This window comes from Trachurus japonicus, chromosome 4 (assembly GCF_045865225.1).
Source record: "Trachurus japonicus isolate A0001 chromosome 4, Traja_1.0".
Classification (NCBI taxonomy): Eukaryota; Metazoa; Chordata; class Actinopteri; order Carangiformes; family Carangidae; genus Trachurus; species Trachurus japonicus.
Window position 1 is genome coordinate 8,066,495 of NC_140910.1, and position 18,852 is coordinate 8,085,346.

The following is an 18,852-nucleotide window of genomic DNA, read 5'->3' on the forward strand; positions in this document are numbered from 1 at the left end:
TGTATTTACACAATCAAAATCATAAAAGAAACACAACAACAGTATGAGGAGTGTGTGTGTGTGTGTGTGTGTGTGTGTGTGTGTGTGTGTGTGTGTGTGTGTGTGTGTGTGTGTGTGTGTGTGCAGATATATTACACAAAAGCACAATTTTGGATTTTGGATCAAATTATATATCTCCATTTAGCACTTGTGATAGGATCTCACTTCCCTGTTTTATATGCAAATAAATAGGTATATATTATTGTGTTATTTGCAGATGGGTCCAGTGTCACTGTGTTAGTGTGTGAGGGGGAGAAAGCAAGGAGTGGGGTGTGAGTGAATCATTGCACTGAGCACAATGAAATAAAGTTTGACCCTGTTATAATGAAACCATGGACCACTGCAATGTCATCAGAGTGCATTTTTACAACACTTCACCTTCTTTTTGTATTATATTACTGTCTGTGGTAGGAAAACGGGACAAAACATGTCCTTGTGTGTGTGTGTACACCCGACACACATAGTATACACCTCTGTACCTTGAAGAACTTGTCGATCTTGGTGAGGTTAATTCTCTTCTTAGCGTCTAGCTTGTAGATGTTGCTGCTGTTTCCGTCCATGAGGTACAAGCCAAAGCCCATCACCTGTGGGAGAGAGGAGCGGTGGTTTATATTTAGGAGATCCACTCCTGTCAATAATGCCACAGTAAATTGTTTAGAATGAAGAGGGCAGGAGGAATCGTGCTCCGGCCGCAGGTGCAGCCTTTACTCACTTTGAGCAGCATGTGCTTCTCGCTGGGAGTCAGGTACATCTTGTTCTCGTAGTAATCGACACACAGGTTGACAATGTCTGCCAGCAGCTCCTCGTATCCGTTAATCACTTCCAACTGCTGCTGCAAAGACTGGCAGACAGGACACGAGATGATTACGAAATCATAGAGATGTGATTCATACAGAGAGATTCATTTGACTGTAAAGGACATTAGAGTATAATATATATGTTCTTGACTGTATTTAACCTTTAATAGACTTTCTCGCTGTTCTTTTTTTAAACCGCATGTTCCGCATGTCCCTGAATACATCATCATTTTTGCACATTTCGGCAGATGTTCAACCTGATGTGAGGCGTGAAACCAGTGGCAGGATGTAGTGACACAGTTCCTCTCACATTTAAACTATTTAACCACAAGAATATTTTTCAACAGTGTGTGATGCACATCTGACAAACCTGGGTGATTTTGTTGTGGTTTGCCAGGAACATGGACAAGTTCTGAGACTCCTGAATGGATGAGGGCTCAGACATCTTTCTGAGGAACTGGGCCGCTCTGGGCGAAGGCAAGAAACAGACTGGTGTTAATTTAAAAAAAAACACAAAACACACACAAAACAGATGTTAAGCATCTTTCTTCTGTCACTTTAACACAGAGGTTTTCAGAATAAATGTGAAGCACATCTCCCCGGTGGGACCACAGAGGGAGAGATGGGAAGATGTGAGTCATGATTTGTGTTTTTATTAGAGTCATATGTTTGCTGCAACTGACTGCAAAGACATGCATATTTTAACAATCAGCATGACTTACACTTCCCAAGGTTATCATTACTTCTGAATGATATAGCAAATAAATATCCAGAAGTAAATGGAAAAAAAACTGTTTATTGCTCCTTTATTTGCCAAACCTCCCTGAGTGTCACGGAAATCCAGTAGTAGCTGTCTGCATATCAATGAGTATATTGTTAACAGGAAGTGCTAATATCTAATCTGGCCTGACTTTTAGTGGTGCCACCTCCACCAAGTTCTTAACAAGCCTTGGTTTTAAAAACACAGAGTTGGCTCCTAGGAAGCCAATCATTACCACTTGTTCTGGGCCTGAACAAAAATAACGATTTATTTTATTCAGAATAGGTGACTTTTTTTAGAACTGACATTACATTTGACTGGGACAAACCTCTTTTTGGTCTTGTACGTGCGACGACTGCAGGTGTTAAAACTAAATATTTATTTGGAATACTGAGTTTAATTGCTAGAAAAGCAATTATAAAGAAATGGCCTAAACCAGACATCCCATCTGTAGACAAATGGTACAATATATTTGTGATGGAAAGAATCACTTTCTCAATGAGGTTTCAGCAATCCAAATTCGAGGAAGCAATCTGGAAGCAATGGAAAATATGTATTTCCCTGAAAACCATGTCTTTTGTTTTGTTTGTTTTTTTATATAAGGCTTATTTAGTTGATTAAATATATTTCCTTGTATAATTATAATAGAAAACACCCCATGTTCATGTGTTATTTTATAAAATGCTTTGTTAAAGGCGAGAAATAAACCCATAGGGCTCAAGTTGTAGCTCACAGCTAACTAACCCACTTCCTGGGAACATTATACTTCCTAATTACGTCTCCAAATGCCTCCAGAATGTTCCAAACCTAAGTGCAAGAAATCAGTTAAACACATAATACTTAGTTTAAACTGTAGTCATCCCTATCTTTTCCTGGAGCTCTAACATGTCCTCTATCAGTTCATACACAGATGTTTTTCATTTTTCCTGTGATGGAACCATGAAGGGGTGGGGTGGTTGGAAACTTCCTGGTCTAACATGCTGTTCAGGCAGTGAGGATGGTGCTGCCATCTAGTGGCCGATATGTCACTAGAGACAGTAGAGTTTGCTGTGATGTTCTCTGACTGTGTGTACCGTTTGTAGGCGGAGTGGTCATTCTTCACACTGCACTTCATGTTCTTCAGTTCATCCAGCACAGCGAACATGTTGATGAACTTTCCGAGGGTCATCAGGTAAGCCTCCGACACAAAGTCCTTCCTGCGCTCGGTGTGGCACAGACGACGGACCTCCCCACAGAAACGGTCTATTGCTGTGCGCTGGAGTAGAGAGAAGATTCAGTTTATACAAGAGACAAGACGGTTAAAGATTCCCTGGTCATATCTCTAGAAATATATGCTTCACCTGGAAGTACATGAAGTTCATCAACTTGGTGACTTCAGGCTCCAGGACCTCCACTGTCTTCTCATAGATCTCCACTCTGTTGGGCTGTTCGTTGCATTTGACCTAGAACAAGAAAAGAGAAACAGGAAGTCATATGGAACTGCAAGGAAACCCCATAAAGCTATTGTGAATAAAAATACTGTCACATCTGATTAAGACTGGTCCTTTTAAATGGCTACAGTATATTTATCTGCAGATTATAGTGGAGAACAATTGTTTGTCTACAACATGGCAAGAAATAGTTCCTAGAATTGCAAAGTGGCATATTTCAAGTGTCAAAAAAAGAAAAAATATTCAAGTCACTTAGATATGAGAGAAAAAAAATAGCAGCAAATTGTCTAAATGTAAAGTTGGAACAAGAAAATATTTGTCATTTGGGCTTTGAAAATGACAGATGATGAGAAACATTGCATTATTAACCGTCTTGACTCCATTGATTGACCTATTGTTTCAGCGTTACCAGCAGAAAGGCAGTGGTTACCTGTGGTATTGCACGTGAGCAGCTCCTCCAGGTGTAGAGCATGATGGCGTACCCCTGCCCCTCCTCCAACATCTCGTTCTAATTTGGAAAAACAAAACCAATCAATCCCCAACTGGGTCACATTTTCCCAATAAAAAACAAAACAAAACGACACACAAACACAAACTCACGCACACACAGTGCAATAAAAACATGCATGCGCCATTGCTTCCTTTGTAAGTCATCTATTCCCAGTGGGTGGCAGGGAAGTGCATTAGTGCATTCAAACCATTGCTGCCTCTGTACAAAGTGCTGTTTGATTCTGAACCCTGAGCAATTAGTCCCTCACTAATTAGACACAAAGCCCTTCTATCCCTGATAAGGGATGGTTCAGAAGATCCGTTTGTCCACGGGCCATTTGATTCGGGGCCTGGGGCCTGTGAGCTGCCCCCTACACAATACCCAAAGCCCTGGTGGGACGGACCAGTCCCTTGTAAGATCCTGTTCCCAACGAGCCCTTGACCTCATTCTGGTGAATCTATTTTTCCCACCAGGTCATCGCTGAGGCGATGGAGACGTCTGACACACTGTCAAGCAGTGTTGGGCATGTTACTTTAAAAAAGTAATTGTTATAGTTACTAGTTACTTTCTCCAAAAAGTAACTGAATTAGGAACAAAGTCTCAGAAATGTAGAGTTACTACATGATAAAAGTAATTAATTAAAGGAAAAGTAACTATTGTGTTACTTTTTCTTTTTAATAAAATGCTCAAATATGTCAAATTTATAGATATAACATAGACTTCTAACCCCCGTTTATGTAAGGGATAGTCGGGCATTATCCTTTACTTAACCAACTTGCTCAGCACTCGGTGTGAAGAAGAAGTAAGTGATGAACGGCTTTTTTCTGACCAGTTGATGAACTGAAAATAATGTGTATATAACATACACTTAAAGAGGAACTAAGCAGGACACAGTTGGGTCATCCACCACTCCATAGATAGATTTTTCGCTGGCTTCGTTGTAAACAAATGCACATGGCCAGGTGGAGGGTTAGCAACACAGAGGAAAAACATACAGACTTGCATAGTTCCACTCTAAATGGGTGTATTGTTTTCTGATGGTACTTCAAGTCAAGTAACGCTGATAACGGCGCATCTTATTGTCAGTAACGGTAAGGGCATTGTAACTTTTTTGATTACTCTTTACCGTCCGAAAAAAAAGTAACGCCGTTTATTTTAATGCTGTTATTCCCGTCACTGCTGTCAAGTGATTCCACCTACCATGCTGGAGTGGACGGTGGCTTGCTCGATGTATCTGGCGATGCCGGTGACAAAGGCATTCCTGTCCTCAAAGTTGGTGTTGAAATTGGGCTGTGGGAAGATGGGAGGAATAACAACAAATTAAACTGACAACAAATATCAGGTTTGTTACAGGCAAAACATATTTGCCCCAAGTAACCAGTGTAAGCAATTTGTTTAGTCTTTTTTACAATTCATTTTTATTTCAATGTTATTACTTCATATTTCTGCGTGCAATGTTTCCTCCTTATTAAAATTTGCCTGCAAATGCAGCTGAAACTAATTATACAGATGACTAGAATTCATACCCATCTTATCTAAGCTTCTGTATTCAGTGCCATATTGTAACCTCTGTCTAATAAATTATCCTGATCCTACTGATTCTGCTGTTATTAACATTTCTGCTTCAACTGTAACTATTTATTTCTGTTCAGTTTGTTTTATTAAAGACAACAAACTCTTTCCTTTGTGTGTGAATCTGTATTTTCTCATAAAGCCTTGTTCTGTAGAGCTAATTGTGGTTGTTCTGGACAATCCAGGTCCAGAGACTGATGTGCTTATCATATGATGCTTTCTATCCACTGTGCTTTGATGGCCACAACAGAAAGTTGAATTGACTGTGATGATCACTGCAGCTTTCATTAATTGTTTTTCTGATGAGAGGTGACCCTGAGGGAGATTGAAAAAGCAAGGGAACGGGCTACATGTAGGTAGACAAGGAGAAAGAGAACATTGTGTCCATCTGTTTTTGAATGAGAAAAGGGAGCAAGTTCACCTACAGTACAGCCTCTGTTGTCAAGGTCGAAGGATAGTGGTTTTATAAAGATCAACAGAATAATGGTAGTTTGGAGCAGGAAGAGCCGATAAAAGCCCCCAGCCATCTTTGATTTTATTTGAAGTGATTGAACAACTGAGTCCATTTATAAATAAATACTATAATAAAGTCTACAAGTTGGGGGACACTGAGAATAATGAGAGGACACTGACAGGACATTTTAAACTATTTTAACCTTTAAAAACTATTGTTGATACATTAGTTATGCTACAATAGTGGCCAATCCGTGGTGCAGTCATGTTATTGCACCACATCTACACACAGAGTTAAGGCCAGGGTGGCGCCTCTGTTACTTAGACCAGTGGTTCTCAACTGGTGGGTCGGGACCCAAAAGTGGGTCGCGGACTCGTTCTGGATGGGTCACGGACAGCAGGTCAAAAAAGTAAATAATATTTAATGCACATCTGATGTTGGACATGTCTTTTATTTTGAAAAATAAAATATTTTGAAAGGCACACGAGACACGTGAACACATGCAGTTGTAATGGTCCTCCTCAGTTTCTTATTATTTGCTCCATTTGCTCTGAATGCAAAGATATCAGTTTCTTATTAATGTGGCCTGAATGCAGTAAAAATACCTTGTTTTGTGGGTCTTTATTTTGCAATTTGATATTTATTCACTTTTGTGAATATGCTCTGAATGCAGAGATGCATTAGAAGTCAAATATATCATTTTGTTGGTCTCCATTTTGTGCAGTTTGATATTTTTTTATTCACTTCCATACATGTAGTTGTCATGGTCCTCCTCAGTTTCATTCATGTGCTCTGAAATGCACTTTGCTCAATAAAGAGCAAAATGAGTTTTTAAAGGCTTTAAAAAAAAATTCTTGGTTTGAATTCTATAAAAGTGGGTCGCAACTTAATGACCATGGGAAAATGTGGGTCACAGAGTGAGACTAGTTGAGAACCCCTGACTTAGACGACTTCACTCACAAACTATAAGCATGATGAGGTTTCTAGTTGACTTAGATTTTCTGCCTGAGCCTGCAACTGGACAGGACAGGCCCGTTGCCTTGAGTCTGTCGTGAAACATCGTTATAGTTTTTTTTAATCGTTTCAACCAGGTCCATTTCTTTTTGAGGAGAAGATCTCTGCTGATGACTTACTGTACCGTTCCTGTATTTCCCCAACTCAACACATCACGTCAGAGCGGTGGAGTCAAACCGAGTTCATGGGCTGTTGTTCAAGAGCAATGAAGCTGAATAAAAAGCCAAAAACACACCTGTTCAACCTGCAGAACCACCGGTTTGTAGAACCAGCAGGTCTTTTAATCTTCTACCCATCAAAGTCCCAGCTGCTAGTTCAGCAACAAACAGCTGTCTGACTGTGTGTCATCTAACGATTTAATTTAATTAGTATGACACAAATCTAAAATGTGTCAAACTCTGCCATGTGTGTGTTTGTGCATACAGCACAAACATGGCAGGGGCAGATGGATGCTGCAGACAAATTTGGGGGAAATCTGCTTTTTTCAAAATAAAATAAAAAAACGACTGGCAGAGATCTTCTCCACTCAAAACCTGACTGAAACGGTAAAAACACAAAAACAATGCTTCGGGTTAAAAATCAGTGTTTCTCACACAGACACAGGACGTCAGGAGGGAGAGAGGAGCTGCAGGAAGGAGGAGATGCTTTCATGTGCGTCCATTTAGCTGCCGGGCGGCGCCGAGGTAAACTCTGGTCTTGCAATATAACAACCAAAAATGTTATCATGCTTGTAGTTTATGAACCTAACTTCTGCATAATAAAAATGTCTTACAGGCGCCGATTAATCGGTTGACCTCATGGTGTTGTGTTTGTATGCTAGTGCAGATTTTTTTGCAATAGCATTATTACTGTTAGATATTATTATTTGCTTATCAATTTATTTATTTTTCTTTTATTCTGTGTAACTGCAGCTTAGTCACAAATAGATGGTCCCATTACAGAGTATGTTCAAGTAGTGGCCTGATTAAGAAAACGCTGTGTCATCGTGACATCTCGTTAGAAAAACAGTGTCACTGACTAAAACTAGTATTATCATGGAGGACTGTGACTTATTATGTGATGCGAGGTTGGTCAGTGGTAAAGCGCAGCCGTCAGCACTGACCTGATACATGACTGAGGAGGGGAGGGGCTCGATGCATGGCTGCTGGTCCGGGAGGGGCAGCTCCTCCAGCAGGTCCACGTTGGACAGAGCATCCTCTAAAGTCACTGTGGATGCCATGCTGCTGAAAAGGACACAAAGAACATCATGTTTAAAATCACATCCAAAGAAGATACTGTATGCTATATCAATATAATAACAGAGCTCCATTACTGCAATGTAGCTCAACACTGCTTTGGTTTTTACAAACTGAACTGATCATAAATATCTCATCACTAATAATAAACTGATGTAACTGCAGACACTACAGCACCTTAAGCTTTGAACACAACCTTCAAAAGGAGCTCCGCGTGGTGCTACAGGTTCCTCTTTGTGCAGACGTCTATCAGGCTGCACCCAGCGTCCTGCACAAATATCCTCTGATCAACCAGAAAGGTCAGTGCAGGATGGTGACCTCTGCAAACAATAAATGACCTGATTGCTCTCTGGCATTATCTCACCACCTTTTTTTCTTTTTTTTTGCATTTGCAACAGTTGTGCTACCTAACTGACATTTCACCGGATGTAATCATATACAGCAAAAACACTGCAACACAAAACCCTTCCAGCTTGTACCTTTACATCTAGTTAATCCCTTCAAATGTTACCAAGAACATGATTCATGTGGTCAACAAAAGGAAATTGAATGCTAATAGATTAGCACTGTATCAGTGAGCGGTGTGGTATGCTTTGGTTTGCATTCTCATGCTGCTGCTGCTGCTGCTGCTGACTGCTGACTTTCAGACGTCACTGACACTGAACAATCAAAAAACCCATTGCAATCAGAATTGACAGCGAGTCAAACAATCCCCCGGTGACTGACCACCACCACCGCCGACACAAAAGCCTGCCAGTGAGTGCGTGTGCCGGCTCAGGGTCACACCAGGTCACCGTCCTGAGTGTCCTCCTCCTCCTCCTCCTCCTCCTCCTCCTCCTCCACAGACGGAGCTACGGCGCTGGACACAAAGACGAGAGGGTCCGTATAATTACAGGTCTGCTGAGGAACAGTGGGTTTTTAATGGCTGAGATTGCGCCGCACACACTGACGCGGCTGCTTTTATGCCTCATTCGGTGACATGAAATCACCTTGGCCAGATTGGGGATGTCATTTGAGTGGGGGGGTAAGTGGGGAGTCACTTGCCATGGTATTTTAGGTTTGGAAACGGTTATAGCACCACTCTGACAAAAAAAAAAAAAACACAATAAAATCATCATCGTTAAAATGACAAGACAATGATGAGCTCATGTTTTCATCTAAATTGTGTTTTATTGGTAATGCGGCGTTATGTAAAGCATGCAGAGGAGCAGCGGCTGGTGCGTGTCCGGGCCTGCCCTCCACAGAGAGAGATCACTACAAAGCACCAGCAGCGTGACCATCGTCAAAGGCTTCAGATTACAAAACCACAGCCGCTCTTTTTGATGATGAAAACCAAGCATGGGGTTGGTTCACTGGTTGGTATGGTTCCTTTAAAGACATCTGTGCATTTAAGAGATTTCTTTTTCTTCCCTTGTGCATTGAAAGAGATTATGTAAATTATGTTTCATTCATTCAAACATTGGCCGGTTGGGAATCTTATATCTTTAGATTACATTGATTATTTAGTACCAGGGCTACACAATGTGTATGAGTCATGATTTGAGTTGAAAAGGTAATTTTTGCATTTCATTTTCAGATGCTTTGTAGGTCAGGGGCGTCTCTAGCTCTCTCTCTGTTTGGTCTGTTGTGACGCATTTTACCTTTTTTTGAAAACACTGTCTGTAGCTCTTGCCGTTTGGAATTTGCACTTGGTCATACAGTATCTAATAAGCAGTATTTTGATTTCAGCTCAGTTCACATGACAACGCTCTGCAAAGCTGCATCACAGCCCTGATAATATGATATGTGACCTCATAAACAATATAAACAATGCCACTCACTTCCTACATTTTGACAGTGACGCATTTCCTACAGCACAGTGATAATGACTGAGCTTCAGGTGCAGACTTTCAGTTTTAAAGGAGACATATCATGCCCCCTTTCCAAAAATTAAAATAGTTCCCAGGTGTGTTAAAGACATGTCTGTGACATGCTTTGGTCAAAATACCCCAAAATACCCCAATGATCAAACATCACAGCTCTTTTTATATTCTCAAAAACAGCCCTGTTCAGAACGGCTGGTTTCAGAGCCTGTCCCTTTAAATGCAAATGAACCACTGCTTGCCCCACCCCTTCTACTGGTCCCAGGTAGGGGTGGGATTATGCAACTGAGGGAACAGCTCTGCACATTACAGATTTTTTTTGTCAATTCTCACATTTTGGGGGTCAGAAGGCAAGGCAAACACCCAAATATGTGTTAAAGAGCGTTCAAAAAGTGATATTTCCATAATATGTCCCCTTTAATTTGACCGTGTGGACATCTGACACATGTGGGAGTACAGAGCTAACAATAGAAAATATTTGTTACTTTCCTGGCTGCACTGTCAGGGATGTAACAATTAATCAGAAAGTGAACATTTTTGTGTTGCTCATGGAAGTAGCCAAAGTGCACGATACACTGACCAAAGTCCATCTGTCATAAGCTGCGTTTCCATTACAGATTTTCGCAAAATAAAAGCGATATTTCTGAAACTTCGAAAAAGTGCAATTGCTATTTGCGGGTGTTTCCATTGAAAGTATTATTTTGCGAAAGTGGAGCCCGGTCTAAAGCGTCTTGTGTTTCATAAGGTTGACCTGCACAGCGATCTCAGCTGCCTCCCTGTTTGCGATATTGTATTAACAAAGACAAAACCAGCGCTTGATTGCTGAAAGGCAAAGCCCGTGTGGCGCTGCATGCCTGCCACCAAATAAGGAACGCACTCACACGGGCCCGTTTGTACCGTGCTGAAGCTTCTCTAATGCCCCCCTCCCCTCACCCCCCGTTGCCCGCACCAACATAACCACCTCGAACCTGAAGCGTGATTCAAGCCAACGGCCACCGTTGATATACGAGGGACTAGTTTTGTTTTTACCAACACGGGCGGAATGTGCGCTTTAACGTTGACTGCAGAAAGAACTGGAAGCCTTTTAAAAAACAACCAGCGGTGAAGAGGGCGCTGACAACACATAAATAGGTGGGTTGTGTGGTCCTCACCACGCCCGAACAGGTTTTATGGTGACTTAAGGTGACATTTCGGCGCAGGAGGGAGTGGGTAGCTGTCGGGATGCGAGCCAATCACCTCTTCAACCCATGCACGGAACAAGGGGAACGTTAGGAAAGGTTTTTCAAATTTATTGATGAGAACAATGCCCAGGGTCAGCAATGGCATGGACAAATAAACAGGTGGGTTTTCCTTTGTCCCCTCAAGTACATAAACCAACACAGCGTGGGACCACACACAACCCGGTACTCCGGTGACGTTTAGAAAAAGCGCAAACAAAGTGTATCCATTTACACTTTTGCGATACAACGGTTTTGTATCGATACGTCACAAAAACCACCTCATTGAGAGCGCAAAAACTTTAGCGATATTGAGAGATTTTTTTTCGAAATGTATGGGTGTTTCCATTACCAGTTTTATAATGTTCGATATTTAGGTTTTGCGCACATTTCAAGGGTTAATTGGAAACGCACACTATAGAGAGAGTAAAAAAATAGGTTGTGGTTTAGTTGGTGAAAACAGTTTTTGAAAGAGAGGAGGAAAGTCAGATGGGCAAACACTATGGACAAGGCAGCTTTCACAAATATGCTCTCATCTAAATGACTTCTACAGAAATACACCTTCTTTTGTAGTTGAGCTTCAAAAGAAGGTTCCCAACTTGGAAGCACCCAAGACTAGACTGACAGACCAGTCAACTTGGTGACAAAATAGGGAAGTATAATCTCACAGACTACAAGAGCATGTGATGCCAGTAGTCCACTTTCAAGATGGAAAGTAGGGGGGGACTGACCCTGAGCTTTACAAGCTGGTGTATAAGAAACTGAAAGTAACCAATTAAAAACAGAAACACACAAAATTTCTGCCTCCCTAAAAAATATAGTGGGTTTTTTTTGCTTAAAGCAAAATGTCTCTATTTAAATGTAGTTAGTTTAAATTTTAAACAGTAGAACTTAAAAAAAAAAAATTTACTGCAACTGAATGTCATTGTCAACTTTACAAACGGACACCATGTCCATTACACAAAAAAAGGGAACCTTGTGTGGATTTGCTTCAGTTGCACATGTTTCCCTGTTTTACACTGCAGTCTAGATGTGTCCTTCTCTTTCTTAAGAGGAGTACAAAGACACAAATTAGAAGAGCCTATGAGTCTTCCAAGTATGTTATTTAGTCTGCCAGGTTGATGGGGCCCATTATACAGCGCTGTTGCGGAAGCTGCCCACCATGTGTTTGTAGGGGCTTCCACCCGTAATTACACAGTAAGGAGCTTAGGCCATTGTAGGTAACCTAAGGTGTGTCACGCAGAGGCCAAACCCAAGCCAAGTTAACATGCAAAAACTAATAATAATGATGGGCCAGTAATACACCTCTTAAGCCTCTTTGAAATCACACCAGGACTGGGGTCCAATGCTCCAGAGACAAAAATTGGGGAAAAAGGGGATCAAGAGATAAATAAAGAAAAACAAAGAAGAAGACTAGTTGTCCACCATGCCAAACAGTCTGTTAAGAAAGAAGAACCTGTCTGTTTTCTCATGGACCTGTGATTCCAGAAAGCTTAAAACCATTGTTTTGGTCATTTGCCAAAAAGGTAAACAATTGACAAAAGATTAGCTGCTTGGACTAGTGAGACAAATAATATTATTCAGCATTAGATACAGATAAATATATGCGGATAGCGCCCACTTAATATGAGTCAGCCTGTGACAACCAACACCACAAGCTTGCAGCTGACAGTGTTGTGAACACCACCAATTAGCAGAGGAAAGCTAAATGGTTAGCTTACAAGTAAGGGAAACATGGAGGAAAAATACTAGTAGTGCATAGACTAATGGATAAAGGGTTTAACATAGACAGCTAACTAATATAGACTGTGTTCAAACTCACCCATCCACTACAGTGCACTACATTTACTTACTACTTACTATTTATTTCTGTCCAAATTCCTGAGTGAACTATAACCAAGGTAGTGATTTTTAGACACAAACGGATTAAATGGTTGAAATACTTCAGTCAGTAACGATTTACATGCAGGAGCTTAATCAGAGCTATGCTCAAAATTCAATTTTTGGCGTGAAGTTGGACTTCTGTCCCTTGTCTCACTGAATGCAACTGAGAAAAATCGAAATAATGACGGGGTCCGCCCCCTCCTGAGGCGTCAACCCGGTTGTTGTTCAAGCGATTAATACTCCCCACTTGTCCAGTTGACTTTTCTGTCACCACTCTGTAAAAAACTGAATATAAACAACTTTAAGCTTTAATAATCAAATTCTCAACTGCAGAATCCGACCAGATTGCGTTCTTCTTGGCCGGATTCGTGCTGAGAATAGGATTACGGGCTTCCTTTTTTTATTTCCTTTACTTTGGCCGGTGTTTGGGTGGCTTCTCAGCTCCACTTGGTGGCGTCCCTTCCTAAACGGTTGTGGAGCATGCGCCACAAATGAAATCATAAAGTGAAAAGAAATATCAATAGCACAATGCATTGCATGTTAATACTCCGACTAAGGGCGTTAATACATGACGGAGAAAATTCGAATTCCAATGCAGTATTATCTGGTGTCTTAAATCGGAGTTCTCACAACTCCGATATTCAAGTCGGGACTAAGGTGTTTACATGCACTTCAGTTGTTATAGTTATAGTCGGGATTAAGGCAATAATTCATTTTTTTCAAAGTGTCCATGTAAACCGTATTGACTGTAAGTGAGACGTATAACTGCAAAAGCTTGCTGGAACCATGGTTGAAAATTAGGTGCTGCACCCCAATTAATCAACTATCGATTAATTGTCGATATAAGAATTTAAATAATCGATTAAATTAAATTACTTGCAATTAATCGTTCCTTTTTCACTGGGAGATTTTACTTTTGTGAGAATTGTAAACAAGCAAAGCCGACATAAATGTAGCAGATCTCTGTGTAAAACGTGTTGCATCGCTGCGCACAGCAGCACCACACGGGATGAGAGGGAGAGGAGGTGAAAAGAGACAAACACTTGTTACCTGTTGTAGCTATAAAACGGGACTCAGGCTGTACCACCGCTAACACACAGACGACCGGAGTGAGTAACGATGGTCAAAAAGCCGCCGACAGACGGAGCTGCCTAGGAGTTTTTGTTATATGCAGGCCTTGAACGCAAGCGCATAACCGACCCGGTGCCTCAAGCACAGGCGGACAAGCTTTGAAAACACAAAACACCGGATCCGCGCTGGTTTACAGTATCCTCCGTAGTTTAGAGCCGGTCGCTACCTAGGAGCTTAATTTAAAAAAAAAAAAAGCAAAGAAAAAAAAAGCGCTCGTTAGCCGGTGCCGCGGAGAATCAGCGCGTGTGTCCAAGCTGTGTTGGTTTATGTAACTTGAGGGACAAATGAACCACATTGTTAATTGTCATGCATTGCTGACCTGGGCAATTGTTTTCTCAATAAATTAGAAAACCCTTTCCTATCATTTCCCCCTTTTCCCCTGCATGGTTGAAGGAGGACTGGCCTCGCTCCACGCTCCCACTCCTCCTGGCGCCGACATGTCAGCCTTAAGGTCACATAAACCAGTACGGTGTGTGGACACAATATTGTTGTCAGCGCGACAGCGCCTCATCACCGCTGGTTTGTTTTTAAAAGGCTCCGTTCTTATCTGCCAGTCAGGTAAAAAAAAAAGAATAAAGTGCACTTCCGCTGTGTTGGTAAGCAACATAATCCCTCTATATCAACGGAGGGCAGCCTTGCTTGAGCAGCTTGGTTGGAGTGGTGTGATGTGCGGGCCAGCGGGGGGACGGGGGGGGATTTCAGGGCTTCAGCACAGGTACGGAACAAACTGGCCCGTGTGAAGTGCGTCCTTATTTGTGGCCGCTGCAGCGCCACACGGGATCTTTGCCTTTCCAGCACTCAATGCGCTGTTTTCGTCTTTGTTTAATAACAATAACATCAAACAGCAGTCGGCAGGCTGAGAATTTGCAGTTGCCGTCACCATAGGAAAACGCAAGACGCATTCACGGCTTCCATTCGCAAAAATTACCTTTCAATGGAAAACACCCGCGAAATTGGCAATAGCACTTTTCGAAGTTCAGAAATATCGCCTTTATTTTGCGAAAATGCTGTAATGGGAAACCGCAGCTCTCTCACCTCACCCTTCATTCCTCATTAGGATAAGGGACTTTCAACCTCAGAGCTCTCTGTCCCAAATAACGTAGCAACTTTTAAACATTTTCATTGTGCTGTGCTTCTTAAAATAGAATTAACAACTACCTAGTGTCAAGTCCATAAGGAATTTTCCCCTTAAATTTAGGTACTCAGGAAAATCGCCGCTTATCAATTAATCGATCATCGATCGATTAAGGTCTATCAACTATCGATTAATGAATTACTCGATAATTTGCATCCCTAGTTGAAATGGTTAATTTAAAGGGATAGTTCAACATTTTGGCAAATTGGTCCATTGCCATAATCCCTATAGTTTTAGGAGTAGGTTTGTTACCTTTAATTGTCGGTGCAAGCTATTTTTAGAATGGCGGAGCAGAGCTGCAAGCTGCTCAGAGCTACGCTACGGAGGCTAATGGGATTTCTTGGTTTCCCTCATCAAACTCATTAAATACACAATCCAATACCTCCAAAACGCTCTGGTGGACAAGTTGTGACCTGCACATTCACCACGCTATGAGATAATAACGGAACGTTACGAGACAGAGTTGTTTTTGAGGCAAATGCAGAGACTGCTTGCGGAAAAACTGCCCCTGACAGGAACGCGCATCAGCTGTTATGCATGAATTTACCTCGATAATGACTCTCAACTTGTCCACCAGAGCGTTTTGGAGTTGTTGGATTGTGTATTTGATGAGTTTGATGAGGGAAACCAAGAAATCCCATTAGCCTCCGTAGTGTAGCTCTGAGCAGCTTGCAGCTCTGCTCCGCTGTTCTAAAAATAGCTTGCACTGACAATTAAAGGTAATGAACCTACTGCTAACACTATAAGGATTATGGCAATGGGCCAATTTGCCAAAATTTGAACTATCCCTTTAAAAACAATGCTATGATAAATGGTTGAAAAGATACAAGTAAAAGGATGAATGATTGTATAAATGCAATGTATAAATAGCAGAAATAGGTTGTTGAAATAGTGGAATAAAGGTTTAAACATCTGGTTGCTGACACTAGAGAGCAACAAACCAAACCAAAGCACTGAACATTAAACTGGGTGAAGAAACAAAAACTATAGCAATATACTTTGTTAAATCCACATGGCCTGTTTGTGGTGATGAAGGGATGACTAAGTTCATCTTACGGTTGGCCACCACTACTCTACGCCACAGGAAATTGTTTCTTAAGACGTGCTGCCACCAAATTATTGTCTCTTTTGACATTTTCCCCAACATGATACAGACAATCGTGCATGAGCACCGCTCCCCTCCCATAGGAGAGATCACCAGTGGTGTAAAGAGACCATCAAATACAAAATAGGAAGTGAGGAGGTGCCACGTTGTTATCAACTGTAATTTTTCTGTGGCGTGAGCAGCACAAATGAAATTCCACTCGCCTCAACAGAGTGGCAGCACAAATATTAAAGACAGTTATCTCAAAACCTCCACAAATAAAGCTGGACCTACATGTACAGCAGGACACCCCAGTCAGTGTGGGAGCTTTTTTTTTGTCATTTGTGTGAAGCCACGCCATTATCAACAAAGGAAAATAAAACTGTCGGATATAATGAATTGTTATTATTATTGTTTGCTTTTATGAATGTTTTACAGTCGTCTAGTCCCGTCAGATGAAACGATGACACGTCTGGCATGCTCTGCTACAAACAAATACCAGTAGTTCACACTTTTCTATACCACATCTCACATTAAGACGATGAAGAAGCCACGTGAATATTCCACTTAAGTGAGAAACAGATGCAACAAGAAGAACAGATGCTCTGCAGAAGACAAAACGTTGACGTTTCCTTGGCAATGGCAAAAACACAACACACAAAACAAAAGCCTCTTAATGTGATTTCATCACCAAGTTCCATCAAACGATGCCATTCTGAAGGAAGTTCACCATGTTCTCTTATGTCGAGGTGTGAAAACCCCTTTTTAGCACTTATTTTGCAGGGACTGCATACCTGCAGCACTTATCACTGCAGTATTAATCTGTTGGTAGTTTGAAGTCCATGCATGGCAATGACTTCCCCAAACACACAATGTGACAAATAACAATACTTCCTGGCTGCTCAGTGGTGCATACATGAACTGAAATCTTATCTTTGACCCAAAATGCACTTCTAAATCACAGTTCAGAATCACTTAAAACAGCGATCAATTGAGATCAAAACAACAGTGGAGAATCAAGCAAACGAGTGCTGTAACTGAAGCTGTAACATACTGGTGTGGTTTCTCCATATCATTGAAGAAGAAATAAAAACCACAGAAAGAAAATAACAACCCGCTGTCACCAAAATAACATGTGGTTTCACCTACAGTATCTTCATGCCTCATCACACTCCTTCCTTCCTCCGTGTCCTCCAAGCTGACAGTGATAAGAGACTACCACAGCCATGAAGCAATGAACAGAAGCTTCATGCTAAAATGTTTTGACTCTTCATTTTACAACAGGCACACATGCTTCCAGTTGTTTCTAGTGGACATCAAATGCAGCAGTTGCCATGAGATACCATGAGTTCCCCCCCCCCAAAAAAAATATTTACCAGTAGGCTGTGAGGTTAAAAATGTCAAATGTTTGAAGTAGGCTGACTGAACTGGTATTTACAGTGAGTGAGCCGGGCAGTGAACGCAGCATCAGGAGGGTGGGGAATACAGTGCAACAAATTTCCTGCTATTCCCAAAGGAGCAAACAGACACGGAAAAGGAAAATGTCCAGGAAATAAAGTGGATCATTTCCGTAGCCTACACTATCCCGACAGTAACTGTGATTAAGTTAACACGTCTGACAGAAACTCAAGTCCCAGTGTGGCTTTCACACCTGGTGGACACGTACCTCTCCACTCCCAGGTCACAATTTGCAACTACAAACCGGTCGGAAACAAAACTCAGAGCGACAGAAAACGATGCCAACAGATTTTTCTTTTTCTTTTCTGTTAAACGGTGCCAGTGCTGCCTCCGACATGTAGCCGTGGTCATGGCTGTATCCCTGCCCCGAGCCGTGGCCTCAGATTAGTCACAGCTCGGGCCTGTGAGCGAGTGAGCCAGGAAAATGGCTTTGCATTGCACCGAGCTGATAACCGCCTCATACTTTCTAAACTCCAGCAGAAACAACCGGCTGTTTGTGGTGTTGTTGTTTTTAAACGGTCCCCGGTAACGGAGAGCCGTTAGGACGGTTACACCCGAAACACCGCCACACAACTTTTTTCCCCCCACCGTGGGTGAAGTTGACTTAGCTGGAAACACACACCGTGAAACTCACTTCGACATGAACCATTCCCACTCACCCGCAGTTTGTTGGTTAACAGGGGGAAAACTTCTGCGCTTCCAGCCGAGGTTACAGCGCCATGTAGCCGGGAGTGTTGAGCCCTGCGGTGCCCGGCGGAGTGCGGAGCTCCTTGATCCGAGTTTTTCTCTCTGTCGTCGGGCCAGAGGAATCTCTTTTCCTCGGTCGCTGTTATTATCATGGGCGGGGGAGAGAGAAGTCGAGCAGGGAGTTCCTGTCCCTCAAACAGGGAAACTCAACAGGAAACTCCACTCGCAGCAGCTGCGGTGCGAGGCTCCTCCACTAGGGCAGGGACGCGGAGGATAAAGGTGAAGGCAAAGGAATGTACAGTAAGAAGCTGCCCCGGGGGTATGGGGGATTATTAGTGCCAACCCCCCACCCCCGTCAACTCAACCCCGGCTACACACAGCACGGGGCACAGCATGGGTTTCACTTCACAAACATATTCAAGTCAACAAATTCCAGTTTTCTTTTATTATTCCCCAAATTTTAATTCATATGTGTAGGATGTAGCTGTATCAGTTTTAGATGGCTTAAGGCAAGGGGTTTCTGTTATAAAGTAAAAACTAATAGCCGCCCTTCACTGCACTATTTTTTCAGGTTACTACAAAATATAGGGCACCTTATGGCTA

General features: G+C 42.0%; 1 protein-coding gene across 2 annotated transcripts in view; it reads right to left on the bottom strand.

Moving 5' to 3' along the window:
* The window catches only part of cyfip1 (cytoplasmic FMR1 interacting protein 1), a 40,623-nt gene extending 22,166 nt beyond the window's left edge, over window positions 1–18,457 (bottom strand). Inside the window, exons 1-9 of one of the 2 annotated variants that reach the window (XM_085773690.1) lie at window positions 18,222–18,457; window positions 7,659–7,776; window positions 4,717–4,806; window positions 3,457–3,534; window positions 2,937–3,038; window positions 2,670–2,851; window positions 1,207–1,303; window positions 752–880; window positions 519–623 (exon numbers count right to left, since the gene is read on the bottom strand). In XM_085773690.1, coding sequence (XP_085629816.1) covers window positions 519–623; window positions 752–880; window positions 1,207–1,303; window positions 2,670–2,851; window positions 2,937–3,038; window positions 3,457–3,534; window positions 4,717–4,806; window positions 7,659–7,775 — 900 coding nt within the window. In that variant the 5' untranslated portion in view covers window position 7,776; window positions 18,222–18,457. Of the gene's footprint in view, window positions 1–518; window positions 624–751; window positions 881–1,206; window positions 1,304–2,669; window positions 2,852–2,936; window positions 3,039–3,456; window positions 3,535–4,716; window positions 4,807–7,658; window positions 7,780–18,221 lie in introns of both variants that reach the window. The other variant, XM_085773689.1, reaches the window with a different exon arrangement.
* Window positions 18,458–18,852: the final 395 nt, after the last annotated feature.